The 15920-nt window shown below is 43.5% G+C and overlaps 1 protein-coding gene across 1 annotated transcript in view; it reads right to left on the reverse strand.

The window, feature by feature from the left end:
• The window catches only part of LOC126469814 (prolyl 3-hydroxylase 1-like), a 457757-nt gene that overhangs the window by 57970 nt on the left and 383867 nt on the right, over positions 1-15920 (reverse strand). The window contains exon 6 of the mRNA XM_050097093.1: positions 2629-2745. Coding sequence (XP_049953050.1) covers positions 2629-2745 — 117 coding nt within the window. The remainder of the gene's footprint in view (positions 1-2628; positions 2746-15920) is intronic.

Consider the following 15920-nt stretch of genomic DNA (forward strand, 5'->3'; position numbering starts at 1 on the left):
TGTACGAAGTTTGGCTGAAATCGGTCGAGTGGTTTAGGAGGAGATGTGGAGCATACATACATACAATTTTATAAAATGTACGGTCATGAAGGCGGCCAGGAAGTAACTTTCCTGCATCAAATGCATAATGACGTTTTAGCATGGTAATCCTCCCCCCCCCCCTCCCCCTCCACCCCGCTCCCAACTCAGCGAGGTGGCAGTCAAATCCCTGTCCGGCCATTCAGATTTAGGTTTTCCGAAGTCTTCCAAGATTGCTTAATGCAAATGTAGGGATGGTACCTTTGAAAGGGCTTGTCCGATTTTATTCTCTATCCTTCTCTAATAAAAGCTTTTGTTCTGTCTCTAAAGACCTTATCGTCGACAAGAAGTTAAAGCTTAATCAATTTTCTTTTCTTCCTTTTCCTCTCACATCGAGAAGCTTCAGGAACCATTCAGATTGTTCACTATGGGATATTGATACCATAGTTAGGCTTTTTGATTCGTATATGTCTCCTAAATCACATTCACCTTCCAGAGCATCACTGATTCCTCTAAATGAGTCTCTACGTGCTTATCACACGTCACACATCCTTCTACTGGAACAGTTTAGAATGGGCCATACCTTGTGTTCTCGATCATCTGGTTTTGGGTGTCACACCGCTGGAATTTGGAAAAGATGTAAAGAGCCTAGGACGATCTTACAGCCGGTCGAGGTGGACGAGCGGTTCTAGGCGCTTCAGTCCGGAACCGCGCGACCGCTACGGTCGCAGGTTCGAATCCTGCCTCGGGCATGGATGTGTGTGATGTCCTTAGGTTAGTTAGGTTTAAGTAGTTCTAAGTTCTAGGGGACTGATGACCACAGATGTTAAGTCCCATAGTGCTCAGAGCCATTTTGAACGATCTTACAGTTTCCTTTATCCATGCCAATCGCTATTCTTGTATTTGAAAACAATGGATCTGTTTCTTAGCAGTCTTGTAATCAGACGAGGTTCACGCTACCCAAATGCAATGAAAGTCCCAAAAATACAAGCAGTTTTTCTATGCTCATAGATTTGAATTGAAAAATCCTTAGAAATATATTCTTTGCCTTCCCATTACGTCTATCCACTCTGTGTTGAAGTAATTCATACACGAGCAGTGCCAGTATAATAACGTAACCCATAGTTGCATATCGCCCGTTAAATGAATATTCCAATGTTCTTGTTTCGTAAACAGAGTATATTGCAATTTATATGTTGCCTTATTCTGGAAGTAATTTGTTTTTATTTTTTTCTGTCAGTGAGGGCTGTTGACAAAAGCGAGTTCATTACATCTACATCTATATTCTGCAAGCCACCACAAGGTGCATGGCAGGGGGTATATCCCATCGTACCAGTTATTAGGGTCTTTTCTCGTTCCATTTACGTATGGAGTGCGGGAAGAATAATTGTTTGAATGCCTCGTGCGTTCAGTAATTAACTTAATTTTATTCTCACGATCCCTTTGCGAGCGATACGTAGGGGATTGTAGCATATTCCTAGAGTCACCATTTAAAGCCGGTTCGTAAAACTTTGTTAACAGACTTTCTCGGGATAGTTTGCGTCTATCTCCAAGAATCTTCCAGTTCAGTTCCTTCAGTTTCCAAGTCTTCCGATTGTGCAATGATCATAAAAGACAACAGACCTCCACGCTGCCCTCCAATGAGCTCTCGCTTGACACCACTGAAGTCGCATTTTGCTTAGGTTTGAGGTCAGTGGAATGCACGTTATAGGATGTTGACTCGGAGCTAACCTTGACATAACATATTTTTAATAGCTCGTTGTGCCACTATGCTGCCAAATGCTGCTCAGATTGCCGCTGCACATGCAGTACGATGCGCCAGCGTCATACGTCGAGCACGATGGCCGGTAGTGCCACTTGGCAGTCCAGAGCCCAATCTTCTTGGACCATACATTCTCGTGACCACCGCTGCCAGTAACCATGTACAATAGCTGCATTGTTGCCAAGTCTTTCTGCAACATCGCAGATGGAATATGTAGCTTCTAGTAGCCCTATTACCAGACCTCGATCAAACTCAGTGAGGTGTTGATAATGGCTCAAAAATGTTCAAATGTGTGTGAAATTTTATGGGACTTAACTGCTAAGGTCATCAGTCCCTAAGCTTACACACTACTTAACCTAAATTATCCTAAGGACAAACACACACACCCATGCCCGAGGGAGGACTCGAACCTCCGCCGGGACCAGGCGCACAGTCCATGACTGCAGCGCCTCAGACCGCTCGGCTAATCCCACGCGGCTTGATAATGGCGTCTTTGCCTTTTGGGATTCTTGACTAATATCAAACCACCAAGTACAATCTCAAGGGTAACTAACGCTCACGACCGTTATAGCGTTTATTCAAAGCAAACCTGATTTGTATCCTCATAGTACGCTACTAGCGCCACTCACGCGACTGGCGCGAAATTTGAGTAGACATGTATCACATATAGAAACATGCCTACCAACTTTCGTTTATGTCGCACACTTCACTCTTTGTGTTGTGATTTTTGTGCGTCAGTGTAGTAATTTTGAATAAGTCAATAACTCAGAACAGTGGATACACGTATTTCTTAAACTTAAAAGGTAATCAGATCTGAAAATGATCGAAAAATTTTGTTTTGGTATTACCTCTATTTCATTTTCCGATGTTTCAATTTCATCTTTCTTGTCAAATGTGAAGTCAGTTTCGATGAAGTTTAACAGCTTAGATTCATATTCTTTTCTCAGGATGTATTTTACAGCTTCCTGAAACAATAAGAGAACAGACAATTTTATTTCCTATTATCGTGTGTTACTGTAATGTGGAGTAATTATAGTCTCATGTCCGAGACATGGACAGTTGATTAAAAATATATCAATGTTGTCATCAGCACAGGACAAAGTAACAATGTACTTGAGGAGAAGGAGACACTTCAAAATAAGTTAAAAACCAGATGCGGCGAGAAATAGCTCAACTCGAATAAATACCACTTTATTGTTTACATGTATTGTAATAACCGATTGTCTGCATTACGAAGCTAGTTTAATAATCGTCAAGCACAGCACGCAATCTCTTTACCTGCTATTTACATTGAGATTTCCAGTATTCTTACCTCTAATAGAATAACTCTCCTTAACATGGAAACCAAAATACCAGAATACGAAGCTCTCTGAAACGTGTAACTGCCTGCTAGTTTCAAACGAAAAATACTTCATAATTTCGTTGATAGTTCTATGGAAATACCCGGAATTCCCAAATTTGACAATCTTCATATTGGTTGTTCTAACTGTTACTACCGGCATGAAGAAATGTATAGGCAGCTATGTTTTATTAATCTTATATAGCAAGTTCGACAACTGTCAGTTTTGTGGGAAAAAGTCGGCGTTTAATTTTGTAATTGACGTTGACTCTCAGTTTCGCGTTTTATGAGTGCTGGTTTTTATGTTAGAAAAAAAATGGGCGACGTAATGAGTCTCCTAATTGTTTTATGCTGTAGTTATGGATTTTCAGTTTTTAACCAACAATGCTGTATAGAGCACACACGCAGGAATATAACATGCCAAGGTTTGTGTGAAGATTTTTTACGATTTTAGATCTTAAGCTCTCGGAAACAGTTTTATTCCTCGCTTTCATAATAGAAATACGGAGAAAGGCTCTTCTGAGGACGCAAAGGTCTTTAAAACAATAGTTCAACATCGTAATCGTATGTTTTATTCTTTCACTACGACTATCCAGCAGTGCATTGAAAAACATATAGTAATAGCTATTTGGCCACATTGCCTTCAAAGTTCTTCGGGATGCTACCTGTTATCCGACTACACATACTATAATGCTTTAACTTGTTTCCAAAAGTGAAAATTCAGCTTAAATGGAGGAGAGTTTCTATGGCTGTGGAGCTCCTCCAGGTGTTAGCATCTTTTATTATGGTCAGTTTCGAGAGGAGACTTGGTAAAAATCATTCGATGGCTTAGAAGAGTGAAAAGGTGGGCGGAGTGTGATGGACATGATATGAAAGTAGCGAGGTAATTGTGGCTCTATTGCAACGATTTTCTAGTAGTTTTCTGATCTGGGAACGAACACTGTTTGGAGATGTGATTAAACTTTACGCTCGCTCTACCCTCCAGACAACTTAAACAGGCCATACCTGTATATACTTAACACATTTTACATCACTAGAACTTGTGTGATTAGAAACATAGTAATTAACAGTAAGAAATACAGTTTAACATAACTTAACCGATAGAGAGCTATAATTATTCCTACTGAAATATACACCATGAAAAGTACTCTGTACTTTCGAGTTACTTCGCAATTCACGCATCAAACTTCAGCAGCCTATTACAGCTAAAAGAGATTATTACCTCGAGACTCACTGTATCTATAACCACAGTTCTACACAGATGTGCAAAACTTAAAGAGGAAACTAACATTCGCATGATTCGTCACTGCCAGGTAACATAGCGCGATGATGATGATGATGATGAGTGGTGTTTTAGGGTGCTAAACGGAGTGGTCTTCAGTGCACTAACATAGCTCAATGAAACTCGGACTATACACAGAAAAAACTGTTGCAAAATAGTACAGAGGGTAACCGAAAGCAATAAGCAATGAGACCAACAGAACTGACACATTTATTCAAAGACAATAACCACACCGAAGTTACTGCGGTTCATGATGGTTCCCCGCACATTAGAAAATGTGGGCATCTTCCTTAATAAGGTCTGTGATCACCACGAGTGGCAATGCACGCTCTGCGAAGTGCTCTAGTGCTGGTATCAAGGTTGGTAAGAGGATATTGTGGTAAGGCGTCCCATTCCTACACCAGCGCGGATGACAACTGCTGGATGGCTGATGGTGCTTGTGGACGTGCTGCAGTACGTCTCTACATCTACATCTGCATCTACATGGTTACTCTGCAATTCACACTTAAGTGCCTGGCTGATGGTTCATCGAACCATTTTCATGCTACTTCTCTACCATTCCACTCTCGAATGACGCGTGGGAAAAAGGAACACCTAAATCTTTCCGTTTATTTTATTTTGATGATCATTTCTCTCTACGTAGGTGGGTGTCAACAAAATATTATCGCATTCGGATGAGAAAGCTGGTGATTGAAATTTCGTAAATAGATCTCGCCGCAAAGAAAACCGCCTTTGTTTCAGTGACTGCCACCCCAATTCGCGTATCATATCAGTGACACTCTCACCCCTATTGCGCGATAACACGAATCGAACTGCCCTTCGGATCCCACACGTGTGCGCTGAGATTTAAATCGCAGACGAGCATATTTGCCGAATATCCTCCCGTTCCTAAGGGCTCGTCACCTGCGTTATTCGATGCGGTAGCGTATCGTCATTTATTAAAATGAAATAATTTCTGAAAAGATGCATATGGGGAAGGAGTACAGTATCACAATAACATCGAACAGTGAGTGTAGCGTGTTCAAAGATTTGGAGGTGAGGTCTTTACGCCCATGCAGCACCATGTCTCCCCACACCATAACACCTTGAACGCCCAAGTGACAATGCTCAGCAGTTTCCCTGGGTGCATTACGTGCTTCCACAACTCGCCATGTGAAGGTCGTCTTGGCGGCCCAGGTGTTATAGTGTGTGTGGTATCGATAGCTACGATGCCACGGCGTAGGAGGAAGTTCACGGGTTGTCGCTACAACACCGACACCGACGACAGCGCCCTCTAGCGGGCGCTGTTGAGATCTAAGAGCTCCGCTGCAGATTCAGACTATTTGATCAAGAGCAGACGGCCTAGAAACTTCACTTCAACCTCAGAGAGTGTTGGCTTGCTGTTGAGACTATGTACTACTACTACGACGGGTCTAAGGCTTCGCACCTACGTACAAAGTTATGTATTCAGTTATTATTGTGATATAGTAAAACCATTTCTAAGAGCAGTACCGAGAGATTTTCACCTTTTCCTGCTCCTACTCACTTCCTACATTCGGCTTACCCTTCAGTTTGCAGGAGCAGGCCCACGCGCCGCCTTCCAGACGGGATACAAAAGTGTGGGTCGGAAAATGTTACATGGGCTTTCTGACCTCCAAATCTTTGAACACGGTGAACTTACCGGGCAACGTCATTATGACCCTGTACTCCTTCCACATATACGTCTTTTCAGGACTGCATTCGGCCCTGATTTCATTTTTACGGATGACAATTTGCGGCCGCATCAGACAGCGCAAGTGGAGGACCTCCTGAAACGAGTGGATATTCGGGCAAATGAACTGGCTTCCCGTTTTCCCACCTTAAATCCCATCGAGCACGTGCGGGATGATATGAGAAGACATGTTTCAGCACGTCCACATGCACCAACGACCACCCAGCAGTTGTCATCCGCGCTGTGGAAGAATGGAATGTCCTACCACAAGAACTCCTTACCAACGTTGTGGTCAGCATGGGATCACGTTCCAGAGCACGCACTGCCGTCCGCGGTGATTCCAAACCCTATTAACAACTATGTCCTAGTTTATTATCTCCTGGGGACCATCAGGATTCGCGGTGACTTCAGTGTAATCATCGAATAAAAGTGTCATTTCAGTTTGTCTCGTTGCGTGTTTCTTTCATTTTCCTTCGGTACTATGATGTAGCAAATTTTCTCTATATATGGTCCAGGATTCATCGAGCTATATTACTTGGCAATGACACATTATGCACGAGTTACTTTCGTCCTAACATTTTGGTCACCAGCGTACATGGTCTTGTTTTCAGTAAACGACAATGTAAGCTTGAAGGGGTACAGTACCGCCCGACATTGAAAATAGCTACAACATACTTCATTATTCTTGTCAGAACAACATATTTTCTGTAATAATAACTCAATTTCACTCAATACACCAAAGCCGGATACCAGTGTGGGAAAGAATGACAATTTATTTATTTAATTGATCACATGTGCACTCCCACAAAATAAATCCCTACATCCAGTTTGGTGAGATCTGTGAAATGATTGAATGTATGGTCGTCCGCTAACCGCAGATATTGAATGTGAATATATGATCATCTTTGAGAGGATCTTTTGGTCACCTTTGGTGGAACCAAAGAGATGAAATTTACCGGAGCTTTGAGCGCCTGAAATGTGGCTGACCAGTGGGTAGCATGGTGCTCCCCCACTTCGGCAGAGGTGCGAGGTCGGCCATGTTTCAGCACTCTGCCGCTGGATCTTGTGTTGGTAAGACCTGTCTTAGGTGTGCTCCGTAAAGACAAAAGAGTGGAGACATGGTATGCATGTGAAATACTTAAGAATAGTTTGGAATAATAATTTCTCTATTTCAGGAACTTTTGTGGGTAGAATTAAATGTCAGGCAGGTAATATTAAGGGGATCGTAGTAATCTTCGGAAGTGACCAACGGTCACAATAAAACCACGTGTAGCAATAAGCTGAAATACTTCCGAGTGCATAAGTTAAGTTGAATTACTGGCGTGTGTACTATAAGTTGAAAATATTTAAGAAATGGCGTGTGCAGGACTTGAAATTAGAGACGAGTACTTCCACGTGGTGAGTACTGTGTGAGTCTCAATTTGTGTATGAGACAAAGGATAAGGAGAAGTACTTGTCCATGGTATCAGTTGAGGACTCGCGTGTGTGATGAATATGTCCTTAATATTACTTTGCGTGTTATGTTTCCGTGTGACGCTTGATTCAAACTATAATACTCTGAGAGAGAAGCAAGGTGAGTCAGCCGTCTATCCAGCAACGCCACTCGGCTTGCATTGCACAGGAAGACGTGCATATATCCTTCAGAGTTCGTGGTAGGAAAGAAACATTACGAAGTGGGGCAGTGTCGTGTGAAACTGGGATAAATACTAATTGAAGTGGGAAAGCTGAAAGTGATGTGATTATAACGTTGTGACTACTCTTTGTATTGTATGTTGCCAGTGTGATGTATTTCATGAAATTTAAGTATGTGTGGTTGACATGGGAGAGTAACACGATAGTTTCAGAGGCAGTGGGTAATGCATGTTCCTTTTTGTACCGCTCGTTCTGGAGGAAATTTTCGTAATGATGGGTGTGAGAGTCGAAGTGTGAGATATAGCAAAAGATCCACCATCCTATCCAGAAAGTGCACTGTAGCGTTAAATAATTACGAGACCATAAGATAGAGAATCACCAATGTAAAGTCATGCCCACTGGGCGGAATTTCTCATGTGTTATTGTTGTAGGGTATAGAATTTGTGTGTTTAGGTTATAGAATTTATCGGAATAAATAAGATAGTGAAAAGAAAAAGATTGGTGGCCTTTTCCTTCGAATAGTATGTTACCATGATACCCAGAATTTACAATGTGTGCGCCATTCATATTCAGTGCGATGGCCACGTGTTGATCAAAGCCGTTGAATAAGAACGAAAATGTGGTATTGCCAGTGCGTAGTGAACAATCAGAGTTGTGTAAATTTTTAATAGTCAGGTGTGCGTTATCCGTTTCCGTTCAAACAGGAGAATAATTTGTAACTTAATTGTGAATACTAGAGCTCATGTTACTTGATAAATAAAAAATGAATCCACTCGCTTGGCAGACCACTCATCTTGCAGGCCTGACTGCTTGATGCCACAGTATGAGCAAGGCATGTGGGTGCCTCTCAAGCTTACATAGCCCAAAGAAAATAAATATTTGATTATTTCTTGTTAGGTAATAGCCTAATCCCACGAGTTTTTGGGCGATGAAACATACATAACTACATCTGTTTTCGATTATGTACAGTTTTGTAACAATGTGACCTGTAAGACATAAATTTAGCAAAACACGTACAGCATGTGGAAAAAAGTATAGGAACACCAGAGACAAAGCACATTACCATGCCTAATACGATTTAGGGAAACCATTGGCATTGAGATGGCTGTAAGCACTATGGGACTTAACATCTGAGGTAATCAGTCCCCTAGACTTAGACCTGCTTAAACCTAACTAGCCTAAGGACATCACACACATCCATGCCCGAGGCAGAATTCGAACCTGCGACCGTAGCAGCAGCGCGGATCCGGACTGAAGCGCCTAGAACCGCTCGGCCACAGCGTTCGGCCATTGGCATTCGAAACAGATTCCAGTAGTCTCGGAATCTAAAAATACAGGTCATGTATCGTTTCAGAGGGAAACCTTTTCACATGAATCACCTGAGTACATACGGCAGCTCCGCTAATTCACTGCGCTTTTGTACCTTGCGCACGTGATGTTACCACCATCTCTACATGTGCATATCGCTATTTCATGACTTATGTCACCTCAGGGTAGATCAGAATATTTGTATTGTTTCTAGACAGATATTCAAACACCATATTAGTGTCAGAGAAAATCATGTAAATATCTAGAAAGAGATCGTATGGAGCTAACAAGAAAAAATTGAAAGTTTCTTTGCCGGCGAAATGTTTAATCTATTTTTGGCAATCACTGTAAGACTGGTAAAAGGCAAGAGGAATGCAAGAGCCCTACAGAGAAAGTGTGTGTTTCTTATCTTATGATCTCTTCACTTTATTTTCGTTCTTTACATAGTGCCTGAATTTTGAACAGCGCTGAAATCCAGTTAAATTCATACTCCTCTACCACCGAGCGAGGGTGCGTACTGCTTGAAACACAGGACTCGTATCCTGAAAGAGCTGGGTTCGAATTCACGTTCGGCCATCACGATTTGGAATTTTCGTGGTTTCCCGAAATCGCTTTAAATGATTGTTTGAATGGTTCCTTTAGACAGCATGTTGGATTCTTTCCTACACGCTTCTTCGAATAAGCAGCTGCTCCGTCTCTGACGACTTAGATGTCAATGAGGAGTGTAACTGCCGGCCGCTGTGGCCGAGTAGTTCTAGGCGCTTCAGTTCTGGAACTGCGCTGCTGCTGCGGTCGCAGGTTCGAATCCTGCCTCGGGCATGGGTGTGTGTGATGTCCTTAGGTTAGTTAGTTTCAAGTAGCTCTGAGTCCAGGGGACTGATGACCTCAGATGTTAAGTCCCATAATGCTTAGAGCCATTTGAACCATTTTCTGAAGAAGTGTAACTCTAACCTACCTTCACTCCCCACTTCACTAAAAAGGTACATTTTCTGTTGACGTCAGTGTTTCGACTGTGGGCTGAGAGAAACAGCATTTATGTTTAATACTTAAAGGAACTACGTGCTTTGAATGAATATCTCGTAGTCAGACTGTATTAAAAGCACACGTATCATACAGCACTACCGAAATAGAACACAGACGCTAATGATGAGAAACAAACAGTAGTATTGTGGATTAGATAAATAGTTAATACATGCGATCGAGTTGCAAGTATATACTACCAACAAATAATGTACTAGAGAGCTATTGTAAAATTATTCTCCATATACAAGATGCTTCGAAACTCTATTGACCAATTTTGAAGAATCGTAGAGCATATTCAGAAGTTCTTTTTATTTCTTACTTCGTAACTCGTCGGTTATACCTTACGCGTATGAGCTGTCCATAGATTTCGTAGAACGAATGACAACTGCACGGAAATTACTTTTTATAAGTGACATGTGCGAGTAAATAACAGGTGTTCAAGTAGGCCCCTCAAGTTTTATTAATACTGTTATATGTCTTAGCAGCAACGAGCGTCCAACTCTGTCGAGTGTAGGAAGGTTCTACATTGACGGAAATGGAAAGATTTTCACAACGAAGCACCAGTCCCATATTTATCGAACAATGCGGAGATACTCACCACGTAACGGTTTTTGAGTGATTGAACTTCCATTGTGTTCGGAGCTGATGTTCATTATCAACATTAATATAAGGTTTGATGCCAACTAGCACGACTACACTATTGAATTCGTTGTGACACGGAAGCAACCAGCCACTTAATGTCATCTTGAGAAATTTCTCAACATCCACATCTACACCTACGTGATTACCCTGCAATCCAGAATTAAGTGCCAATCCGAGGGTTCACTGAACCACCGTCAAGCTATTTCTCTACCGTTAGACTCTCGAACGGCGCGAACAAACATTTAAATAGTTCAAATGGCTCTGAGCACTATGGGACTTAACATCTGAGGTCATCAGTCCCCTAGAACGTAGAACTACTTAAACCTAACGAACCTAAGGACATCACACACATCCATGCCGGAGGCAGGATTCGAACCTGCGACAGTAGCGGTCACGCGGTTCCAGACTGAAGCGCCTAGAACTGCTCGGCCACAACGACCGGCAAACATCTAAATCTTTCCGTGCGAGTTCTGATTTCTCTTACTTTATTGTGACGATCATTCTTTCATCTGTAGGTGGGCGCCAACAAAATACACTCCTGGAAATTGAAATAAGAACACCGTGAATTCATTGTCCCAGGAAGGGGAAACTTTATTGACACATTCCTGGGGTCAGATACATCACATGATCACACTGACAGAACCACAGGCACATAGACACAGGCAACAGAGCATGCACAATGTCGGCACTAGTACAGTGTATATCCACCTTTCGCAGCAATGCAGGCTGCTATTCTCCCATGGAGACGATCGTAGAGATGCTGGATGTAGTCCTGTGGAACGGCTTGCCATGCCATTTCCACCTGGCGCCTCAGTTGGACCAGCGTTCGTGCTGGACGTGCAGACCGCGTGAGACGACGCTTCATCCAGTCCCAAACATGCTCAATGGGGGACAGATCCGGAGATCTTGCTGGCCAGGGTAGTTGACTTACACCTTCTAGAGCACGTTGGGTGGCACGGGATACATGCGGACGTGCATTGTCCTGTTGGAACAGCAAGTTCCCTTGCCGGTCTAGGAATGGTAGAACGATGGGTTCGATGACGGTTTGGATGTACCGTGCACTATTCAGTGTCCCCTCGACGATCACCAGTGGTGTACGGCCAGTGTAGGAGATCGCTTCCCACACCATGATGCCGGGTGTTGGCCCTGTGTGCCTCGGTCGTATGCAGTCCTGATTGTGGCGCTCACCTGCACGGCGCCAAACACGCATACGACCATCATTGGCACCAAGGCAGAAGCGACTCTCATCGCTGAAGACGACACGTCTCCATTCGTCCCTCCATTCACGCCTGTCGCGACACCACTGGAGGCGGGCTGCACGATGTTGGGGCGTGAGCGGAAGACGGCCTAACGGTGTGCGGGACCGTAGCTCAGCTTCATGGAGACGGTTGCGAATGGTCCTCGCCGATACCCCAGGAGCAACAGTGTCCCTAATTTGCTGGGAAGTGGCGGTGCGGTCCCCTACGGCACTGCGTAGGATCCTACGGTCTTGGCGTGCATCCGTGCGTCGCTGCGGTCCGGTCCCAGGTCGACGGGCACGTGCACCTTCCGCCGACCACTGGCGACAACATCGATGTACTGTGGAGACCTCACGCCCCACGTGTTGAGCAATTCGGCGGTACGTCCACCCGGCCTCCCGCATGCCCACTATACGCCCTCGCTCAAAGTCCGTCAACTGCACATACGGTTCACGTCCACGCTGTCGCGGTATGCTACCAGTGTTAAAGACTGCGATGGAGCTCCGTATGCCACGGCAAACTGGCTGACACTGACAGCGGCGGTGCACAAATGCTGCGCAGCTAGCGCCATTCGACGGCCAACACCGCGGTTCCTGGTGTGTCCGCTGTGCCGTGCGTGTGATCATTGCTTGTACAGCCCTCTCGCAGTGTCCGGAGCAAGTATGGTGAGTCTGACACACCGGTGTCAATGTGTTCTTTTTTCCATTTCCAGGAGTGTATTTTCGCACTCTGAGGACAAAGTTGATGACTCAAATTACATAGGAATATCCTGGCGCAACGAAAATCTCCTTCGCTTTAATGAGTGGTACCCTAACTGACGTATCATATACGTGGCACTCTCTCCCCTATTTCTCAATAATACAAAATGAGCTGCCGTTCTTTGAACTTTTCCGATGTCCTCCGTCAATCCTATCTGATGCGGATTACATGCCGCACAACAATATTCTAGAAGAGGGCGGACAAGCATAATGGAACCAGTCTCTTTAGTAGACCTGTTGTGCTTTGTTAAGTGTTCTGCCAATATATCGCAGTCTTTGGTTTGATTTCCCACAACATTATCTATGTGATTGGAAATTGGAAATTTGTGGTAAGGACTTATGGGACCAAACTGCTGAGGTCATCGGATCCTAAGCTTACACACTATTTAATCTAACTTAAACTAACTTACGCTAAGGACGACACACACACCAATGCCCGAGGGAGGACTCGAATCTCTGACACACTGCATTTATGCGATCTTTCCAATTTAAATTACGAGTGTTCGTAACTGTAACCTCTAGGTATTTAATTGAATTTACAGTCTTCAGAAGCCGGCCGCGGTGATTGAGTGGTTCAATGCGTTTCTGTCCGGAACCGCGCGAACGCTACGGTCGCACGTTCGAATCCTGCCTCGGGCATGGATGTGTGTGATGTCCGTAGGTTAGTTAGGTTTAAGTAGTTCTAAGTTCTAGGTGACTGATGACCTCAGATGTTATGTCTCATAGTGCTCAGAGCCATTTGAATCTTTTTTTTTTTACAGTCTTCAGATTAGTATCTTTTGTCCTGTAACCGAAATTTAACAGATTCCTTTTAGTATTCATGTGAATAACCTCACACTTTACATTACTTAGAGTCAATTGTCACTTTTACCACGATGCAGATATCTTGTCTAAATCGTATTGCACTTTGTTATGGTCATCTGAGTACATTTTTGTAATTTTTATTGTTCACAAACAGCCATCTCAACAATGGAAAGTCAAATATGAAGATACGGACGTAAGGACAACATAACACCCAGTCCCCGAGCGGAGAAAATTTTCAGCCCGACCTGGAATCGAACCAGGACCCCTTCAACAAGTAATCCGCCGCGCTAACCGCGCAGCTACCGTGGCGGACCATGATGACTTTATAAGGCGAGAAATAATAACATCATCTGCAAACAATCTAAGAGGGCTGCTCAGATTGCCTTCTAAATCGTTTATGAAACTCAGGAACAGCAGAGGGCCTGTAACACTTCCTCGTGGAACAACGTATATCATTTCTGTTTTACTCGATGATCTTTCGGTGTTTAATACGTACTGTGACCTTTCTGACAGGAAATCACGAATCTAGTCTCACATCTCAGACGATACTCCATAGGCACGCAATTTGATTAGAAGTCGCTTGTGAAGCATGATGTCAGAAGCCTTCTGGAAATCGCAAAATGTGGAATCAATTTGACATCACCCGCCGATGGCACTGATTACTTCAAGAGACTAAAGAGCTAGTTGTATCCCACAAGAACGGTATTTTTTGAATCCATGTCGGGTATTTGTCAATATATCGTTTTGTTTGAGGTAGGTCATAATGCTGGAACACAGGATATGTTCCAAAATACTACTGTAAATCGACGTTAGCGATATGGGTCAGTAATTCAACAGATTACTCTTATTTCCTTTCTTGAGTCCTGGTGTGACTTGTGCAATTTTCCAGTCTTTGGACGCAGATCTATCGACGAGCGAGCGGTTGTGTCTGATTGCTAAGCAAGAACCTTTTGTATCAGCACGCTCCGAAAGGGACCTGACTGATATACAACATGTCCGCAGCTCGTGGTCTAGTGGCTAGCGCTGCTGCCTCTGGATCACGGGGTCCCGGGTTCGATTCCCGACCTTGTTGGGGACTTTCTCTGCCCGGGGACTGTATGTTTGTGTTGTCGTCATCATTTAATCATCATCATCATTCGTGACTGTGGCTGGAATGGACTGTGAAAAAAATTGGACTGTGAAAAAATTGGGAATTTGTACGGGCGCTGATATACAATGTGGACCGGACGCCTTTTCTTTATCATGCGATTTAAGCTGCTTCGCTACACCGACGATATCTGCTTCTAAGTTACTCATGGTGGCAGATGTTCTAGATTCAAATTCTTGAATAACTGCTTCGTCTTCTTTTGCGAAGGAATTTCGGAAATCTGCGTTTAGTAACTCTGCTTTAGTGGTACTATCGTCCGTGACATCACCGTTGTTACCGCGCTATGAAGGTAGTGTTTGTGTCTTTCCGCCGGTGTATTCTACATACGACCAAAATATCTTTGGATTTTCTGCCAGATTTCGAGTGAGAATTTCGTTGCGGAAAGTGTTAAAAGCATCTCGCATTGAATTTCGCGCTAAATATCGAGCTTCTGTAAAACTTCGTCCACCTTGTGGGTTTCACTTTCTTTACAATTTGACACGCTTTTTTTGTTGCTTTTGCAACAATTTTCTGACCTGTTGTGTGTTCGATGGTGGATCACTTCCATCTGTTATAAGTTTGTTTGGTATATATCTCTCAGTTGCCGCCGATACTATTTATTCGAATTTAAACAACATCTGGTCTACGATTACATAGTCACACTGGAACGAGTGGAGACTGTTTCTTAGGAAGGCGTCAAGCGATTTTTTATCTGCTTTTTTCAACAGATGTATTTTACGTTTATTTTTGGTAACTTTTGAAGTTACAGTATTTAGTGTCACTACAACAACGTTGTAGTCACTATTTCCTGTATTCGTCATGATGCCCCCTATTTGCTCAGGGTTATTTGTTATAAAGAGGTCAAGTGAGTTTTCGCAACCATTTACACTTCGAATGGGCTCCCGAGCCATTTGTTCAAAATAATTTTCTGAGGAAGCATTTTGAAAGATTTCTACCATGCCTGAAACACATGCTGTGTCAGTTCATAAGATTTCTTGCTGAAGGCTGGTACGAATCTATAGGTCTCCCCATTGCATACCATATAAGCTCTGTGCGAGAGTGGGTAGGCAAAACCAACGATCCATGCATTCCTTAAACTGTTTGTGGTGTGAACTGCAGAGTGGGAGACTGTATTATCCTGCTGGAATATGCCGTTTGGTACCCTGGTCATGAGGGTGATGACAATATGGTTTACCACTCTTGCCACACACTGGCGAGCATTCAGCCTTCATTGCACAACTGGCCCCTAGACCGTGAATCCAGGAGACGGAAAGGTATGGAACTCGAGATTCGCTCTG

This window comes from Schistocerca serialis, chromosome 3 (genome assembly GCF_023864345.2).
Source record: "Schistocerca serialis cubense isolate TAMUIC-IGC-003099 chromosome 3, iqSchSeri2.2, whole genome shotgun sequence".
In the NCBI taxonomy this organism is placed as follows: Eukaryota; Metazoa; Arthropoda; class Insecta; order Orthoptera; family Acrididae; genus Schistocerca; species Schistocerca serialis.